The sequence below is a fragment of the Archocentrus centrarchus genome, unplaced genomic scaffold (assembly GCF_007364275.1).
Source record: "Archocentrus centrarchus isolate MPI-CPG fArcCen1 unplaced genomic scaffold, fArcCen1 scaffold_65_ctg1, whole genome shotgun sequence".
NCBI lineage: Eukaryota > Metazoa > Chordata > Actinopteri > Cichliformes > Cichlidae > Archocentrus > Archocentrus centrarchus.
The window spans coordinates 19,637-35,559 of NW_022060282.1; the positions used below are offsets into that span (position 1 = coordinate 19,637).

The 15,923-nt window shown below is 46.6% G+C and overlaps 1 protein-coding gene across 1 annotated transcript in view; it reads left to right on the plus strand.

Annotated features, from left to right (window-relative positions):
• LOC115777705 (H-2 class I histocompatibility antigen, Q9 alpha chain-like) overlaps window positions 1-15,923 on the plus strand; it is a 75,949-nt gene that overhangs the window by 16,859 nt on the left and 43,167 nt on the right. Inside the window, exon 4 of the mRNA XM_030725668.1 lies at window positions 8,348-8,650. Within this exon, the coding sequence (XP_030581528.1) occupies window positions 8,348-8,650 (303 nt within the window). The remainder of the gene's footprint in view (window positions 1-8,347; window positions 8,651-15,923) is intronic.

Sequence of the window (15,923 nt, forward strand, 5' to 3'; positions counted from 1 at the left end):
CTGAATCCAAGCTGGGAGCTGGATCCACAGAAGAGTGGCCTGAAAGCTGAAGGCTCTGCCTCCCATTCTACTCTTAAGTATCCTAGGAACCACAAGTAAGCCAGCAGTCTGAGAGTGAAGTGCTCTGTTGGGGTGATACGGGACTATGAGGTCTTTGAGATAAGATGGGGCCTGATTATTCAAGACCTTGTAGGTGAGGAGAAGGATTTTAAATTCTATTCTAGATTTAACAGGGAGCCAATAAAGAGAAGCCAATATGGGAGAAATCTGCTCTCTCTTTCTAGTCCCTGTCAGTACTCTAGCTGCAGCATTTTGGATCAGCTGAAGGCTTTTCAGGGAGCTTTTAGGACAGCCTGATAATAACGAATTACAATAGTCCAGCCTAGAAGTAATAAATGCATGAATTAGCTTTTCAGCATCACTCTGAGAAAGGATGTTTCTAATTTTAGAAATATTGCGCAAATGCAAAAAAGCGGTCCTACATATTTGTTTAATATGTGCATTGAAGGACATATCCTGGTCAAAAATGACTCCAAGATTTCTCACAGTGTTACTGGAAATCAAAGTAATGCCATCCAGAGTAAGTATCTGGTTAGACACCATGTTTCTAAGATTTGTGGAGCCGAGTACAAGAATTTCAGATTTATCTGAATTTAGAAGCAGGAAATTAGAGGTCATCCAGGCCTTAATGTCTTTAAGACATTCCTGCAGTTTAACTAATTGATGTGCGTCATCTGGCTTCATTGATAGGTAAAGCTGAGTGTCATCTGCATAACAATGAAAATTGATGCAATGCTTTCTAATAATACTGCATGTACAGTGTAAATAGAATTGGTCCTAACACAGAACCCTGTGGAACTCCATAATTGACCTTAGTGTGTGAAGAAGACTCCCCATTTACATGAACAAATTGGAGTCTATTAGATAGATATGATTCAAACCACTGCAGTGCAGTACCTTTAATACCTATAGTATGCTCTAATCTCTGTAATAAAATGTTATGGTCAACAGTATCAAAAGCTGCACTGAGGTCCAACAGGACAAGAACAGAGATGAGTCCACTGTCAGAGGCTGTAAGAAGATCATTTGTAACCTTCACTAATGCTGTTTCTGTACTGTGATGAATTCTGAAACCTGACTGAAACTCTTCAAATAAACCGTTCCTCTGCAGATGATCAGTTAGCTGTTTTACAACTACTCTTTCAAGGATCTTTGAGAGAAAAGGAAGGTTAGATATTGGCCTATAATTAGCTAAGACAGCTGGGTCAAGTGATGGCTTTTTAAGTAGAGGTTTAATTACAGCCACCTTGAAGGCCTGTGGTACATAGCCAACTAATAAAGACAGATTGATCATTTTTAGGATTGAAGCATCAATAATTGGAAAGACTTCTTTGAACATTCTAGTAGGAATGGGATCTAATAAACATGTTGCTGGTTTGGAGGAAGTAACTATTGAAGTTAACTCAGAAAGATCAACTGGAGCCAAAGAGTCTAAACAAATACCAGCAGTGCTGAAAGCAGCCGAACATGAAGATAAATCTTTGAGATGTTATGAATAATTTTTTTCTAATGTCTAAAATTTTATATGTAAAGAAATCCATGAAGTCACTACTAGTTAAAGTGAAAGGAATACCCAGCTCTACAGAGCTCTGACTCTTTGTCAGCCTGGCTACAGTGCTGAAAACAAACCTGGGGTTGTTCTTATTTTCTTCAATTAATGATGAGTAGTAAGATGTCCTAGCTTTACGGAGGGCTTTTTTATAGAGCAACAAACTCTTTTTCCAGGCTAAATGAGCATCTTCTAATTTAGTGAGACGCCATTCTCTGTCCAGCTTACGGGTTATCTGCTTTAAGCTGTGCGTTAGTGAATTATACCACAGAGTCAGGCACTTCTGATTTGAAGCTTTCCTTTTAAGAGGAGCCACAGCATCCAAAGTCGTACGCAGTGAGGATGTAAAACTATTGACGAGATAATCGACCTCACTGGGAGCATAGTTTAGGTAGCTGCTCTGCACTGGTATCCCCCCGGCTTGCTGCCTGTACGTCGGAGTTTACACCGGTGGACGAGAGGGTAGTTTCCCTGCACCTTCCTGCTGCGTCCTGACTGTTGTTTGTGCTTATGCGCCGAATGACAGTTCAGAGTACCCACCCTTTTTGGAGTCGCTGGGCGGGGTGCTGGAGAGTGCTCCATCTGGTGACTCCATAGTCTTGCTGGGAGACTTCAACGCTCACGTGGGCAATGACAGTGAGACCTGGAGGGGCGTGATTGGGAGGAACGACCTGCCTGATCTGAACCCGAATGGTGTTTTGTTATTGGACTACTGTGCAAGCCACAGTTTGTCCATAACAAAAACCATGTTCGAACATAAGGATGTCCATAAGTGCACATGGCACCAGGACACCCTAGGTCGCAGGTCGATGATCGATTTTGTAATCGTATCATCAGATCTGCGGCCGTATGTTCTGGACACTCAGGTGAAGAGAGGCGCTGAGTTGTCAACTGATCACCACCTGGTGGTGAGTTGGATCAGGTGGCGGGGGAAGATGCTGGACAGACCTGGCACACCAAAACGTATTGTGAGGGTGTGCTGGGAATGCCTGGCAGAAGCCCCAGTCCGGGAGATCTTCAATCAAGAAGACTTTATTGTCATATATATGTAAACATATAATGAAAACATATAATGAAATTTGCGTTCCAGAACACCCATCCAAGAAATACAAAAAAAAACAGAACAAATAGGGGGGACAGGTGTCCTGAGGTCATGCAGCTGACTCGCAGCACTACCTTTAGCAGAAGAACAGAAAGAGATACACTGGGATAGGTAGGTTAAAAAAAATCATCTCGTACTGTATTCATTATAAACACCGTACGAGGTTCCAAAAAACACCTCAGCAAAAGCATATTTGCACATTTAAAGCCAGGATAGCAATATGGTGGGTAAGGTCAGGTCAGGAGGGGATGCAGACGGAGACGAGAGGGTGGGGGCATTGTGGAGCCCAGATGCCAGCTCCTAGCCACAACAGTTCGCTGATAGTGATGGAAATTCATCAGCGGCCGTGGTACACCAGATCCAGCTTCACAAATCACAGTGAGGGCTGAGGGGGAGAGCGACCGTCACACATAGGCCTGGAGAGATATGATTGCCAGCCAAGGCCGGCTAGGGAGCCAAATTCCTGATAATGCAGATGTTGTTTTGGAACAGGCTGCTTGTTTTTTTCCAACAGCCTTCAGTCTCACTGGGGAACCCATTCAGTAATCCAATATTCCAAATTCATTTGTTACCGTCCTCACCGTGCAGAACCGAACTTTATCTCCAGATCGAACCCCTCTCGCCTGCGAGCACGTTCTCAGCTGGGCTACTCACCAGCTTTACGGCTCAGGTCCAACAGGCTTTGAGTCTGAGTTTGTACGGCCCTGGACAGCCCATCCACCTGGGTCGGCAGCCTCTGCAGATGTCGAACTGCCGCCCAGATTTTCTTGATTTACCGGTAAATCAGGTATCCTCCGAGCCCAAACAGAAGAGATACCGCTACCAAATAGCCGAATATGTAGACGTCTTCCATGTCTTCAACCTCGAGGGCTGAGAAGCACACAGGTCTCCACGAGCTCCAAGAATCGATCACGTATCCAACCGGGTCTGTTCCACTCGGACACGCAGGCTCCCCTTTCCCCGATCTCATAGTGGAAAAAATTCGATCAATGGTGTTGAGGGCCCAGTTTGCCAGATCCATGTTGCTCTCAATCTTATTCTTATTCGGACAGTGTGTAAGAGACGCTCTCACAGCAAGCAGCAAGCAGGAGAGACAGGGAGGGCAGGGAGAGAGATAGAATGCGACCGTCTCCGTCAAGAGCAAGAAGAAAGCAACTCCCACCTCTGGCAGAACTTCTACAGCATTCTGAGGGAGCCTGAGGACATTGAGTCCGAATGGACCATGTTCCACACCTCCATTGTTGAGGCTGCTGCTCAGAGCTGTGGCTGCAAGGTGGTTGGTGCCTGTCGTGGTGGTAACCAGATGGTGGTCACCGGAGGTGAAGGGAACCATTAAGCTGAAGAAAGAGTCCCATCGGGCTTGATTAGCCTGTGGGACTCCGGAGGCAGCTGACAGGTATCGGCAGACCAAGCGGTAATGCAGCTCAGGCAGTGGCCGAAGCAAAAACTTGGGTGTGGGAGGAGTTTGGTGAGGCTATGGAACAAGACTTTCGGACGGCATCGAAGCGATTCTGGCAAACCATCAGGCGACTCAGGAGGGGAAAGCAGTGCGGGTGGGGTGCTGCTGACTTCAACTGAGGCTATAGTCGGACGGTGGAAGGAATACTTCGAGGACCTCCTGAATCCCACTGACATGCCTTCTGTAGTGGAAGCAGAGTCTGGAGACGAGGGAGATGACTTGACCATCACTGGGGGTGAGGTCACTGAGGCAGTTAAACAACTCCTTGGTGGCAAGGCCCCTGGGGTGGACGAGATTCGCCCTGAGTTCCTGAAGGCTCTGGATGTTGTAGGGCTGTCTTGGTTGACAAGCCTCTGCAACATCGTGTGGAGATCTGGGGCAATGCCATTGGATTGGCAGACCAGGGTGGTGGTCCCCATCTTTAAGAAGGGAGACCAGAGGGTGTGCTCCAACTTTCGGGGGATCACACTCCTCAGCCTCCCCGGTAAGGTCTATGCCAGGGTGCTGGAAAGGAGGGTCCATCCGTTAGTCAAACCTCGGATCCAGGAGGAACAATGCGGTTTCCGTCCTAGTCGCGGAACGCTGGACCAGCTCTTTATCCTCTCAAGGATATTCGAGTGTGCATGGGAGTTTGCCCAACCAGTCTACATGTGCTTTGTGGACTTGGAGAAGGCATTCGACGTGTCCCTCGAGGTGTCCTTTGGGAGGTCCTGCGGGAGTATGGGGTATCTGGCCCGTTGTTGCAGGCCATTCAGTCTTTGTACAACTGCAGTGAGAGCTTGGTCCGTATAGCCGGTAATAAGTCGGATTCGTTTCCTGTGGGTGTTGGACTCCGTCAGGGCTGCCCTTTGTCACCGATTCTGTTCATAATTTTTATGGACAGAATTTCTAGGTTTAGCCAGGTGACAGAAGGCTTCTTCCTTGGTGGCCTCAGAGTCTCATCTCTGCTCTTTTCAGATGATGCGATTCTGTTGGCTTCTGCTAACTGATCATCTGCAGAGGAACGGTTTATTTGAAGAGTTTCAGTCAGGTTTCAGAATTCATCACAGTACAGAAACAGCATTAGTGAAGGTTACAAATGATCTTCTTACAGCCTCTGACAGTGGACTCATCTCTGTTCTTGTCCTGTTGGACCTCAGTAGGGTTTAATATTTTTCCCGAAAATGACATGAATCATATCCCGAGAAAAGATGAGCCATTTCCCGGGAATCCCGGTAAAAAGGTTTTTTGTTTTTTTATTTTAATTAGGCCTTCTGTAGCCTGTGTCGGGCTTAACCTATTCTGATATTGTAGAGGTAGCTTTCCAGCTATGTCCTGTTATGCCCAGTAGGGGACAACGTTGGCTTGATTAACGCAATAAAACCTACATCTCGGCATTCGAGTGCTCGAGCTATGCGGTGTTGTATCGTTCCTCAACACTCCCTTAACAAATATAATTCGAATATTCCTGTATTGTTCATGGAATTATACCAAGCTATTTTACAATTGCTGTTGGAAAACAATACGGTTCATCTCCACACAGCATTGATAAAGGCTCAGCCACCTGCGCTGTCGTGGCGACATCTGTTGCACTATATCTCCACCAGTGGAACGCTGTAATAGTCATTGAAAAGTTAACTACCGTACTACACTATAATATGACATAACACAGGGCCTTGAATAATGCACTACGACTTGGTCATTGCCATTCTGGCAACAGCAAATTTATAACGCCGTGTCTAAGGGTTAAAATAGGTTCGTTGTGAATCGTCTTTTGAAAAACTAGCCAATCCTTACAGCCTAAAAAATATACATTTTACTCAACTCCATTTTAAAAGCGAAATATGTTAAAGTAATCTATTTGATGATACTTTCTTCACACATTAGGCCTGTATCCTAATTCATGATTGTTAGTAAGCGGCTGCAAATGAGGAAAAGAAACACTCGAAGTAAACAGATATTTCTTTACATGCTTCCCTTAGGCAGTATTATTAGAAAGCATTGCATCAATTTTCATTGTTATGCAGATGACACTCAGCGTTACCTATCAATGAAGCCAGATGACACACATCAATTAGTTAAACTGCAGGAATGTCTTAAAGACATTAAGGCCTGGATGACCTCTAATTTCCTGCTTCTAAATTCAGATAAAACTGAAATTCTTGTACTCGGCCACACAAATCTTAGAAACATGGTGTCTAACCAGATACTTACTCTGGATGGCATTACTTTGGCCTCCAGTAACACTGTGAGAAATCTTGGAGTCATTTTTGACCAGGATATGTCCTTCAATGCACATATTAAACAAATATGTAGGACCGCTTTTTTGCATTTGCGCAATATTTCTAAAATTAGAAACATCCTTTCTCAGAGTGATGCTGAAAAGCTAATCCATGCATTTATTACTTCTAGGCTGGACTATTGTAATTCGTTATTATCAGGCTGTCCTAAAAGCTCCCTGAAAAGCCTTCAGCTGATCCAAAATGCTGCAGCTAGAGTACTGACAGGGACTAGAAAGAGAGAGCAGATTTCTCCCATATTGGCTTCTCTTCATTGGCTCCCTGTTAAATCTAGAATAGAATTTAAAATCCTTCTCCTCACATACAAGGTCTTGAATAATCAGGCCCCATCTTATCTCAAAGACCTCATAGTACCATATCACCCCAACAGAGCACTTCACTCTCAGACTGCTGGCTTACCTGTGGTTCCTAGGATACTTAAGAGTAGAATGGGAGGCAGAGCCTTCAGCTTTCAGGCCCCACTTCTGTGGATCCAGCTTCCAGCTTGGATTCGGGAGACAGACACCCTCTCTATTTTTAAGACTAGGCTTAAAAATTTCCTCTTTGATCAAGCTTATAGTTAGGGCTGGATCAGGTGACCCTGAACCAGCCCTTAGTTATGCTGCTATAGGCCTAGGCTGTTGGGGGGGTTCCCACAATAGACTGTTTCTTTTTATTCACCTTATTTACTTTGTTTATACTCCACTCTGCATTTAATCATTAATTGTTATTAATCTTTGGCTCTCTTCCACAGCATGTCTTTTCTCTCCCCTCAGCCCAACCGGTCCCGGCAGATGACTGCCCCTCCCTGAGCCTGGTTCTGCTGGAGTTTTCTTCCTGTAAAGGGAGTTTTTCCTTCCCACTGTCATCAAGTGCTGCTCATAGGGGGTCGTTTTTGACTGTTGGGTTTTCTCTGTATTATTGTAGGGTCTTTACCTACAATACAAAGCGCCTTGAGGCGACTCTTTGTTGTGATTTGGCGCTATATAAATAAAATTGAATTGAATTGAAATTGTATTGAAATTGAATTGAATTGAATCGGGGGGTGGCCTCCAGCTCGCAGTGGAAGGGTTCGCAGCAGAGTGTGAAGCGGCCAGCATGAGAATCAGCACCTCTAAGTCTGAGGCCATGGTCCTCAGCCGGAAAAGGGTGGAGTGCCCTCTCCGGCTCAGGAACAAGGTCTTGCCCCAAGTGGAGGAGTTCAAGTATCTCGGGGTCTTGTGCACGTGTGATGGGAGAAGGGAACGGGAGATCGACAGACGGATCGGGGCTGCTTCTACAGTGATGCGGACGCTGCACCGGTCTGTCGTGGTGAAGAGGGAGCTTAGTGTAAAAGCTAAGCTCTCGATTTACCGGTCGATCTAAGTTCCTACCCTCACCTATGGTCACGAGCTTTGGGTAGTGACCGAAAGAATAAGATTGCGAATACAAGCAGCAGAAATGAGTTTCCTTCGAAGGGTGGCTGGCCTCTCCCTTAGAGATAAGGTGAGGAGTGCGGCCAACCGGGAGGGGCTCAGAGTAGAACCGCTGCTCCTCCACATCGAAAGGAGCCAGTTGAGGTGGCTCGAGCATCTGATTAGGATGCCTCCTGGCCGCCTCTTGGATGAGGTGGTCCGGGCATGTCCCACCAGGAGGAGGCCCCGTGGTAGACCCAGGACACGCTGGAGGGATTATATCTCTCGGCTGGCCCGGGAACGCCTTGGGGTCCCTCCAGATGAGCTGGAGGAGGTGGCTGGGGAGAGGGAAGCCTGGGCTTCTTTGCTTAGGCTCCTGCCCCCGCGAACCAGCCCTGGATAAGCGGGAGAGAATGGATGGATGGAATAGTTATTATAGTTCATCTTTATGTTACTGCTGCTGCAGATTTATCAACAATAATGAAATAAAATAAGATAAGCAGTAACATTTTGCTCTCTCTGCAGTCCTTCCCTCAGTGTCTCTCCTCCAGAGGTCTTCCTCCTCTCCCGTCACCTGCCACGCTACAGGTTTCTATCCCAACAGAGCCGAGCTGGTCTGGAAGAAAAATGGTGAGGAGCTTTATGAAGGTGTGCACAAAGGAGAGATCCTCCCCAACAATGACCAGACCTTCCAGATGAGTGTTGATCTGGACTTTTCAGCAGTCACACATGAGGACTGGGACAGGTACAGCTGTGTGTTTCAGCTCTCAGGTGTGAGGGAGGACATCATCACCAAACTGGACAAAGCAGGAATCAGGAGCAATGAAGGTGAGACTGAGATCAGAGGAGACAAACACACCCTTAGTTTATTGTAACAGTCCTGCAGCTCATGAGTTTTTAATGTGTTGGATGATAACTTCTTTTTCCTTAGTGTCAGTTTATGTCCCTGTTTTTCAGAGCATAATTCTAACACTAACTTAGGTTCAAACTAGGGATGTGCCGATCCGATATTCAGTATCGGTCTGATCCTGGCCTAAATTACTGGATCGGATATCGGAAAGAAATAAAAAATGTAATCCAATCCGATCCAACCCACATTAGCTGCATTAAAGTTCTCCGTAGTCTTCTTCTTCTTGTGGGTTTGTGGTTGACCAAAACAGCTTAAAGCTGCATTACCACCAGCTACTGGAATGGAGTGGGGATCAGGAAATAACGCCCCTCAGTTTTCCGTCGCTGCGACGGATTCCCTTTAACACTGAGTGGATCATCGCTGACATGTTTTTCCATGCCTCCACTGCTCTATGCGTGTTTGTGTGTTGTGCTCGCTGTGCTGAGAATTTCAGCTGTTAGGGTTAGGGTTAGGGTTTTTCTCTACTTCAGCTCCCGGACATACTGCTAGCGAGCACTGGTGACCGAACGGTACCGGAAGGACCCCTTCCCCGTCAAAATAGTTTTTATACTTTAATCCCTGATTAGTGACTAAATATAGACCTGCAATAGAAACGTATTGAGGAGAATGCTTGTGAATATAAAGCATTACAAGATTACAGCCCCCAGTTTTTCAACATAAACACTGATAACACAACAGCAGCAGTCAGCTGATTTACCTGCAGTCTGTCTGCACAAGTGCAAAGAGGCGGAGCCGGTGAGCTCAGATGGAGCCGAAGAAAGCTTTTTTCCCTGTAACTGCCATTAAACCTTTACTGGGAAACAGCTGGAGGTCCTTCATCAACCACCTGATGAGTAAGTGAAGAAAAGAGAACTTTGTAGCTGCTCCATCCACCCTGTTTGTTTCACACAGGGAAAAACTGCAGTACGGAAGGTAAAATATGCAGATGAACTGTTAATGTGAAAAAAGTATTTCTTATCCAGTTACTCGGGTAATTGATGGAATAATTGATAGAATACCCGATTACTAAATTAAGCGATAGTTGCAGCCACACTGAAATTTGCAGCATACCATAAGCCAATGCATCAGCTTCTTACATAAGAGCAACAGGATTCAGGTGATAGAGCGATTGTTGTAAGTAAGTAAAGTTTATTTATTTAGTGCTTTTCACAGACAAAAAGTCACAAAGTGCTGTACAATAATTAAAACATAATATCAAAAAAAAACAAAAGATAAAACACCATTTTAAAAACATATTAACATTACCATATTAAAACAAATAATAATAAAATAAAGTCAACAGAAAGCCTGGTCAAACAGAAAAGTTTTCAACTGTTTTTTTAAGAGTCATCTAAATGGTGCTGGAGTGGTAAACAGTTCCAGAGCTTTGGCACCACTGCCTGAAAAGCTCTGCCCCTCCCTGGTTCTTAGTCGTGTACGTGGGACAACTAAAAGATTTTGATTTTGTTGTGTGAGAGACTGTTGACTTATGTAAAATGTATCCAGGCATTTGAAATAAATTGTTCTTTTTTTTTTGTTTTGTTTTTAAAAGATCAGATTTGTATCGGTATCGGCAGAATGTAAAATATCGATATCAGTATCGGACCTAAAAAAGTAGTATCATGCCATCCCTAGTTTAGACCAATAACATCTGTCCCAAAGTTTCCACCATAATTTTTCCTTAGTGATCGTGACTGTGCAAACATGAACTTTCTGTCAAATGTTACATGTAAACTCAGCTGTATTCACTTTTTTTAGTGCTCTACAGACAAAATCTTGTTGTTTTCCTCATTATATTCAGCCATGTTCATGTGTGTCCATTGTTAATTATAATCTTTGTATTTATGTAACTAATGGACAGTTTTGGAAGAAGACAGAATTATATAGTAAAAGGCTGATCACATGTTCTGTGTCATTTGTAACTTGCTGTGGCAGGCAGGCAAAGTGTGGACCCCAGTTAGGGTTGCCACCCATTTGTTTCATATTTTCAAAAGTGTCCCATACTCATCTCTGTCACACACACACACACACACATCAACACTAAATGTAACAATTAAGCACAGTATAAAATGTTGAGTGCACACTGCGGGCTGTCTGATATAAGGCAGCATGGATCAGGAGAGCAACACTGCAGAGAGGTCAGAGGTCAGAAAAGCCAGGCAATTATTGTCATGAAACATCTGTGTGGCAGGCAGGAAGGAGGACCCCAATGCAGGACACGCCAGGCAAAGGTAAAAGGTAATTCTAGTGATGCTACCTCTGACACCGAGGCTTCGAAACACGCTTCGAACTCGATAGGTCTAGTCTTGTGAAGCAGTGGGCCGGAGCGTGCTTCAGTTGACGTCACTGATGACGTTCGAACCACCTCACTGCTTCATTCAGACTGAATCAGCTGACTGGTTTGATTTCACAGGCGGAGCTTTGAAACTTTGGCGCGATACTCAGAGTATTTAAGATGCCTGAAACGCTGTTTCACACCTTGTACCAAACCTGCTGTGCGTCAGTGACGGCTGGTTTGTGTGAATTGCAGACTTTCAATAAGAGAGCCATCTCATTTTTCCCAAGTATGGGAATATTTTGATTTGGTGCCACCGAATAAGGTAAAATAATTTCAGCGTGTCCATCCATCTATTTCTTTCCAATTACATTGGACACTTGTGCAGGTAGGACGAGCATGGAAAAGAAAAATGTTGATACGTAAACCACATCAATAGCCCAAAAAATATAATGAGGTTACAGGCAATTAATCTCTCCGATCTCTGTCGCCAGGCAAAGGAATCCGGCGTTGACATCGGAGCATTCCGGGTATTAATAAACTACTTTATGATCAACAAAACATAATGACACTAAGTCAGATTTAATTTAAAACATAACATTATGCATCCACCTTTAAATTGGTGACCAAATGTGCGATTAGCGGCCAGCGACATTCAACGTGTCGAAAAGCAAACAGATGAGCTCGAACTAAGTCACTGGCCGAAGATGCAGTGATCACAACACACCTATTCAGTGTTTATTCAAATATAATACTCATAGTGCCACATCATTCAAGAGGTGCGTTTCTTTCTTCCTTTCTTACTTCCTGGTCACACCAGCTGCTTCTGTTCCGTGTGAAAGGATGGTCTCAAAGGCTGGGAAGCTGTCCCTAAAAAGAGAAACCAGTGAAGCCCATCTACTGTGGAAAAATGATTCCTGAATAATAATAATTAAAAAAAAAACTCCAAAAAAACGAGGTGCATAAGCACACATTTCCTGCACATCAAGCACAATAACAAAGGAAATAACTGTACACCAAAAAAAGAGGGGGAAACGGATCAATCTCACCTGCTGACTCATTATTATTGAACGTCTTCCGTGTCCAGTATGTAATTTAGAATCAGTGACAAACCAAACCATTTTCCAAATGTTTTTTTTTTTTTAAATCATTTCATAGATGGAATTACTCAGGCAGATTTTTACATATGGGCTACAAAGAACAAATACATAAAACACAGTTGGATTGCAGGTCATTTGAGGAATTGTCCCAACACACGTTAAGAGGTGTTATTATACAGATGAAAGTTGCGTCACACCTGCAGGGCTTCATTTGGCTGTGCAACAACCACTGTGGCCAGCAGATGTCACCCAAGAGCACTGAATGAACCTTCGAGTAGCGAACCAATTTTTGACGCAATGGTTCAAAAAGGTTCGGAGCTTCAGAAAGCCTCGTTTTGCCGTCACTATTCTACTTTATTACAGGTGCTGAACAAAAAGCCGGACTAGGCAGAGCTAGTGGCAAAACTCAATACGAAAAAATACCAGACTTAATTCGAAAGCAGACCAGGACACACAGCAGGAGACATAGACGACAACAGGCACTGAAAACACTGGACTTAAATACAAAGGAGGACTGATGAGGGAAGAGGAAACAGGTGGGAACACAGGTGACGCTGATAACACTGACGAGACCAGGGGAAGCAAAACTAAACACAAGAGATCGGGACTGGACGACTATAAAAATAAAACAGTGTAGGAGTCGGTGGAAGGAGACACGAGCAGGTATGTAGTCTCAGCTTTATTGGCGGTAAAACTCACAACAAGCTAGAACTCAAAATATAACTCCTGCAAAAGGAGGAGTCAAGCCCTTTTATTCCAGGCCTCTCTCTCCCGCCTTTTCCAGATCTATTCCGGTCTCTCTCTTCGCAATAAGAGCTTGGGGCATTCTGGTGTGAAATGTGCATATATGTGGCCACCACACAGGCCCCCCCTGAACACACAGAATGGCAAACAATACAATAATAAAAACAGCAACCATTTTCAACTCAACATAGCAAAAATAAAATACCACATCAAGAGTATCTCCTAGGGGGTTGAACGAGGCGGCCGCTACGGCTGTGCTTGGCGACCACAGGTGGTGAAAACGAGGGAGGGGCATAGCCCCGACTACGGCGAGACTGCCCCCTCGCAGGGGAAAAAACAGCAGCTGGGGGCAGGTCCTCCGAGTGAGGCATAGAAACGGGAGGACGACCGCGGCGCGGAGGTTGGGCCAACTCAATAGGACCATTCGGAAACATGTGAGCAGGCTTAAGGCGATCCACCGAAACCCGCTCCTGACTACCTCCCAGCTCAACCAAAAAATCCTTAGGTCCCACCTCTAGCACACGGAATGGACCATCATAAGGAGGTCGAAGTGGAGAACGGTGCGCGTCATGGCGGATAAAAACGTACTTGGCAGACATCAGGTCCTTTGGCACATATGACTGTGGAAGGCAGTGATGCACCGCTACTGGGGCCAAAAACCTATCATTCCCCGGGAAAACCGGCCCGCTCCTTTTGTCGGCCCCCGAAGCAGATGCACCAGGAAGGAATTCCCCTGGAACCCTCAAAGGCTGGCCCAGGACCAGCTCAGCTGAAGAAGACTGCAGGTCCTCCTTAGGTGTCGCACGCAGGCCCAGCAGGACCCAAGGAAGGCGGTCAACCCAGCTGCTGTCCACCAGCGCAGCCCGTAAGGCAGCCTTCATAGTACGGTGGAACCTCTCGCAAAGGCCATTGGCCTGCGGGTGGTACGCGGTAGTGCGATGGAGTCTGACGCCAAGGTTCTCCGCCACAGCAGTCCACAGCTCAGACGTGAACTGAGGACCCCTGTCAGATGTCAAGTCAAGCGGTACGCCAAACCGAGATACCCAGGAGGAGACGAACGCACGAGCAACATCTGCTGAGGTGGTTGACGCCAAAGGAACTGCTTCAGGCCACCGAGTCGTCCTGTCCACCATTGTCAGGAGATGGGTGAAACCCCGGGAAGGGGGAAATGGACCTACCAGGTCTACATGGACATGTTCGAACCTTCTCTGGGGTATGGGAAAGTGCTCCAGAGGGGATTTGGTGTGTCGTTGCACTTTGGCGCGCTGACAAGCAACACATGAGGAAGCCCACGCCCTGACCTCTTTCCGGAGGCCGGGCCACACAAACTTGGCCCCTACCAACTTAACTGAGGCTTTAACTCCTGGGTGCGAAAGAGAATGAACTGCCTCAAAAACCCGCCGACGCCAGCAAGCAGGAACCAAGGGGCGAGGCCTGCCCAATGAGACGTCGCAAAGTAGGGTTACGCCACTATCCTGAAATGAGACATCTTCCAAACGCAAACTGGACTCGGCCACCTTAAAAGCCTGAATCTCCGTATCCGTAAGTTGGTCGGCAGCCATGGCAGAGTAGTCCACTCCCAAATGCACAGAGCTAACCTGCGCCCTGGACAGACAGTCAGCCACCCGATTACACTTGCCGGCGACGTGCTGAATGTCAGTGGTAAACTCTGAAATAGCAGAAAGCTGCCGTTGCTGCCGTGCAGTCCATGGTTCTGAAACCTTTGCCATGGCAAATGTGAGAGGTTTGTGGTCTACAAAAGCGGTAAAGTCACGGCCCTCAAGCAGGAACCGGAAATGACGCGTCGCGAGAAAAAGGGCAAGGAGCTCCCTGTCAAACGTACTGTACTTTCTCTCCGCATCCCGAAGCTTCCTGCTAAAAAAGGCGAGGGGCTGCCAAGCACCACCCACCCATTGTTCGCACACGGCCCCGACTGCAAAATCGGAGGCATCGGTAGTAAGGGCAACAGGCGCCTCGGGAGACGGGTGGGCCAGCAGGGCAGCGTTGGCAAGAGCAGCTTTGGCACTGTCAAATGCCTGCACCCGCTCAGGTGTCCACTCTATCTCTTGGTTGCCTTTCTTGCCCTTAAGTGCATTGTACAGAGGGTGCATGAGGTGAGCAGCCCGGGGGATGAAACGGTTATAAAAGTTCACCATCCCCAAAAACTCCTGCAGGGGCTTCACTGAGGAAGGGCGCGGAAAAGCAGAAACCGCCTCCACCTTAGCGGGCAGGGGAAACGCCCCTTGGGGCGAAACGAGGTGTCCCAAAAACTCTATGGCCGGCAGACCGAACTGGCATTTAGCTGGATTCACAATCAAACCGTGCTCACTGAGACGCTCAAACAACTGGCGGAGGTGCACTGAATGCTCCGCGGCGGAAGGGCTGGCAACCAGTATGTCATCCAGATAGACGAACAAAAATGGCATACCACGCAAAACGGAGTCCATGAGGCGCTGAAACGTCTGTGCCGCGCCCTTCAGACCGAAGGGCATTCGCAAAAACTCGAAAAGGCCAAAAGGAGTGATAACCGCGGTCTTGGGCACATCACGCGGATGGACAGGAACCTGATGGTATCCCCTCACCAAATCCACCTTTGAAAAAATAGTTGCCCCCGCAAGATGAACCGAAAAATCTTGAATGTGGGGAACCGGGTACCTGTCATTAGTCGTCGCATTATTAAGGCGCCTAAAATCCCCACAAGGGCGCCACCCACCGTCAGCTTTAGGGACCATGTGCAACGGGGACGCCCACGGGCTGTTTGAGCGGCGCACAATACCAAGGCGCTCCATGTTTGCAAACTCCTCCCTGGCTATCGCTAACTTCGGGGCATCGAGAGGGCGTGCACGCGCAAAAACCGGCGGACCCACAGTGGTAATGTAATGCTCCACACCATGTTTAGCTACGGCTGCAGAGAAGGTGGGAACCGTGAGGGTGGGAAACTCGGCAAGCAAACGCTGGTACTCATCACCTGTGGCAAGCATGTTAGCGAGGGGCAGGGGGCCAGGACTACCAAGTGCACAGGGGTAGGTATCAAAAGACACAGCATCTATCAAGCACCTATTAGCTACATCGACCAACAACCTGAAAGCACAC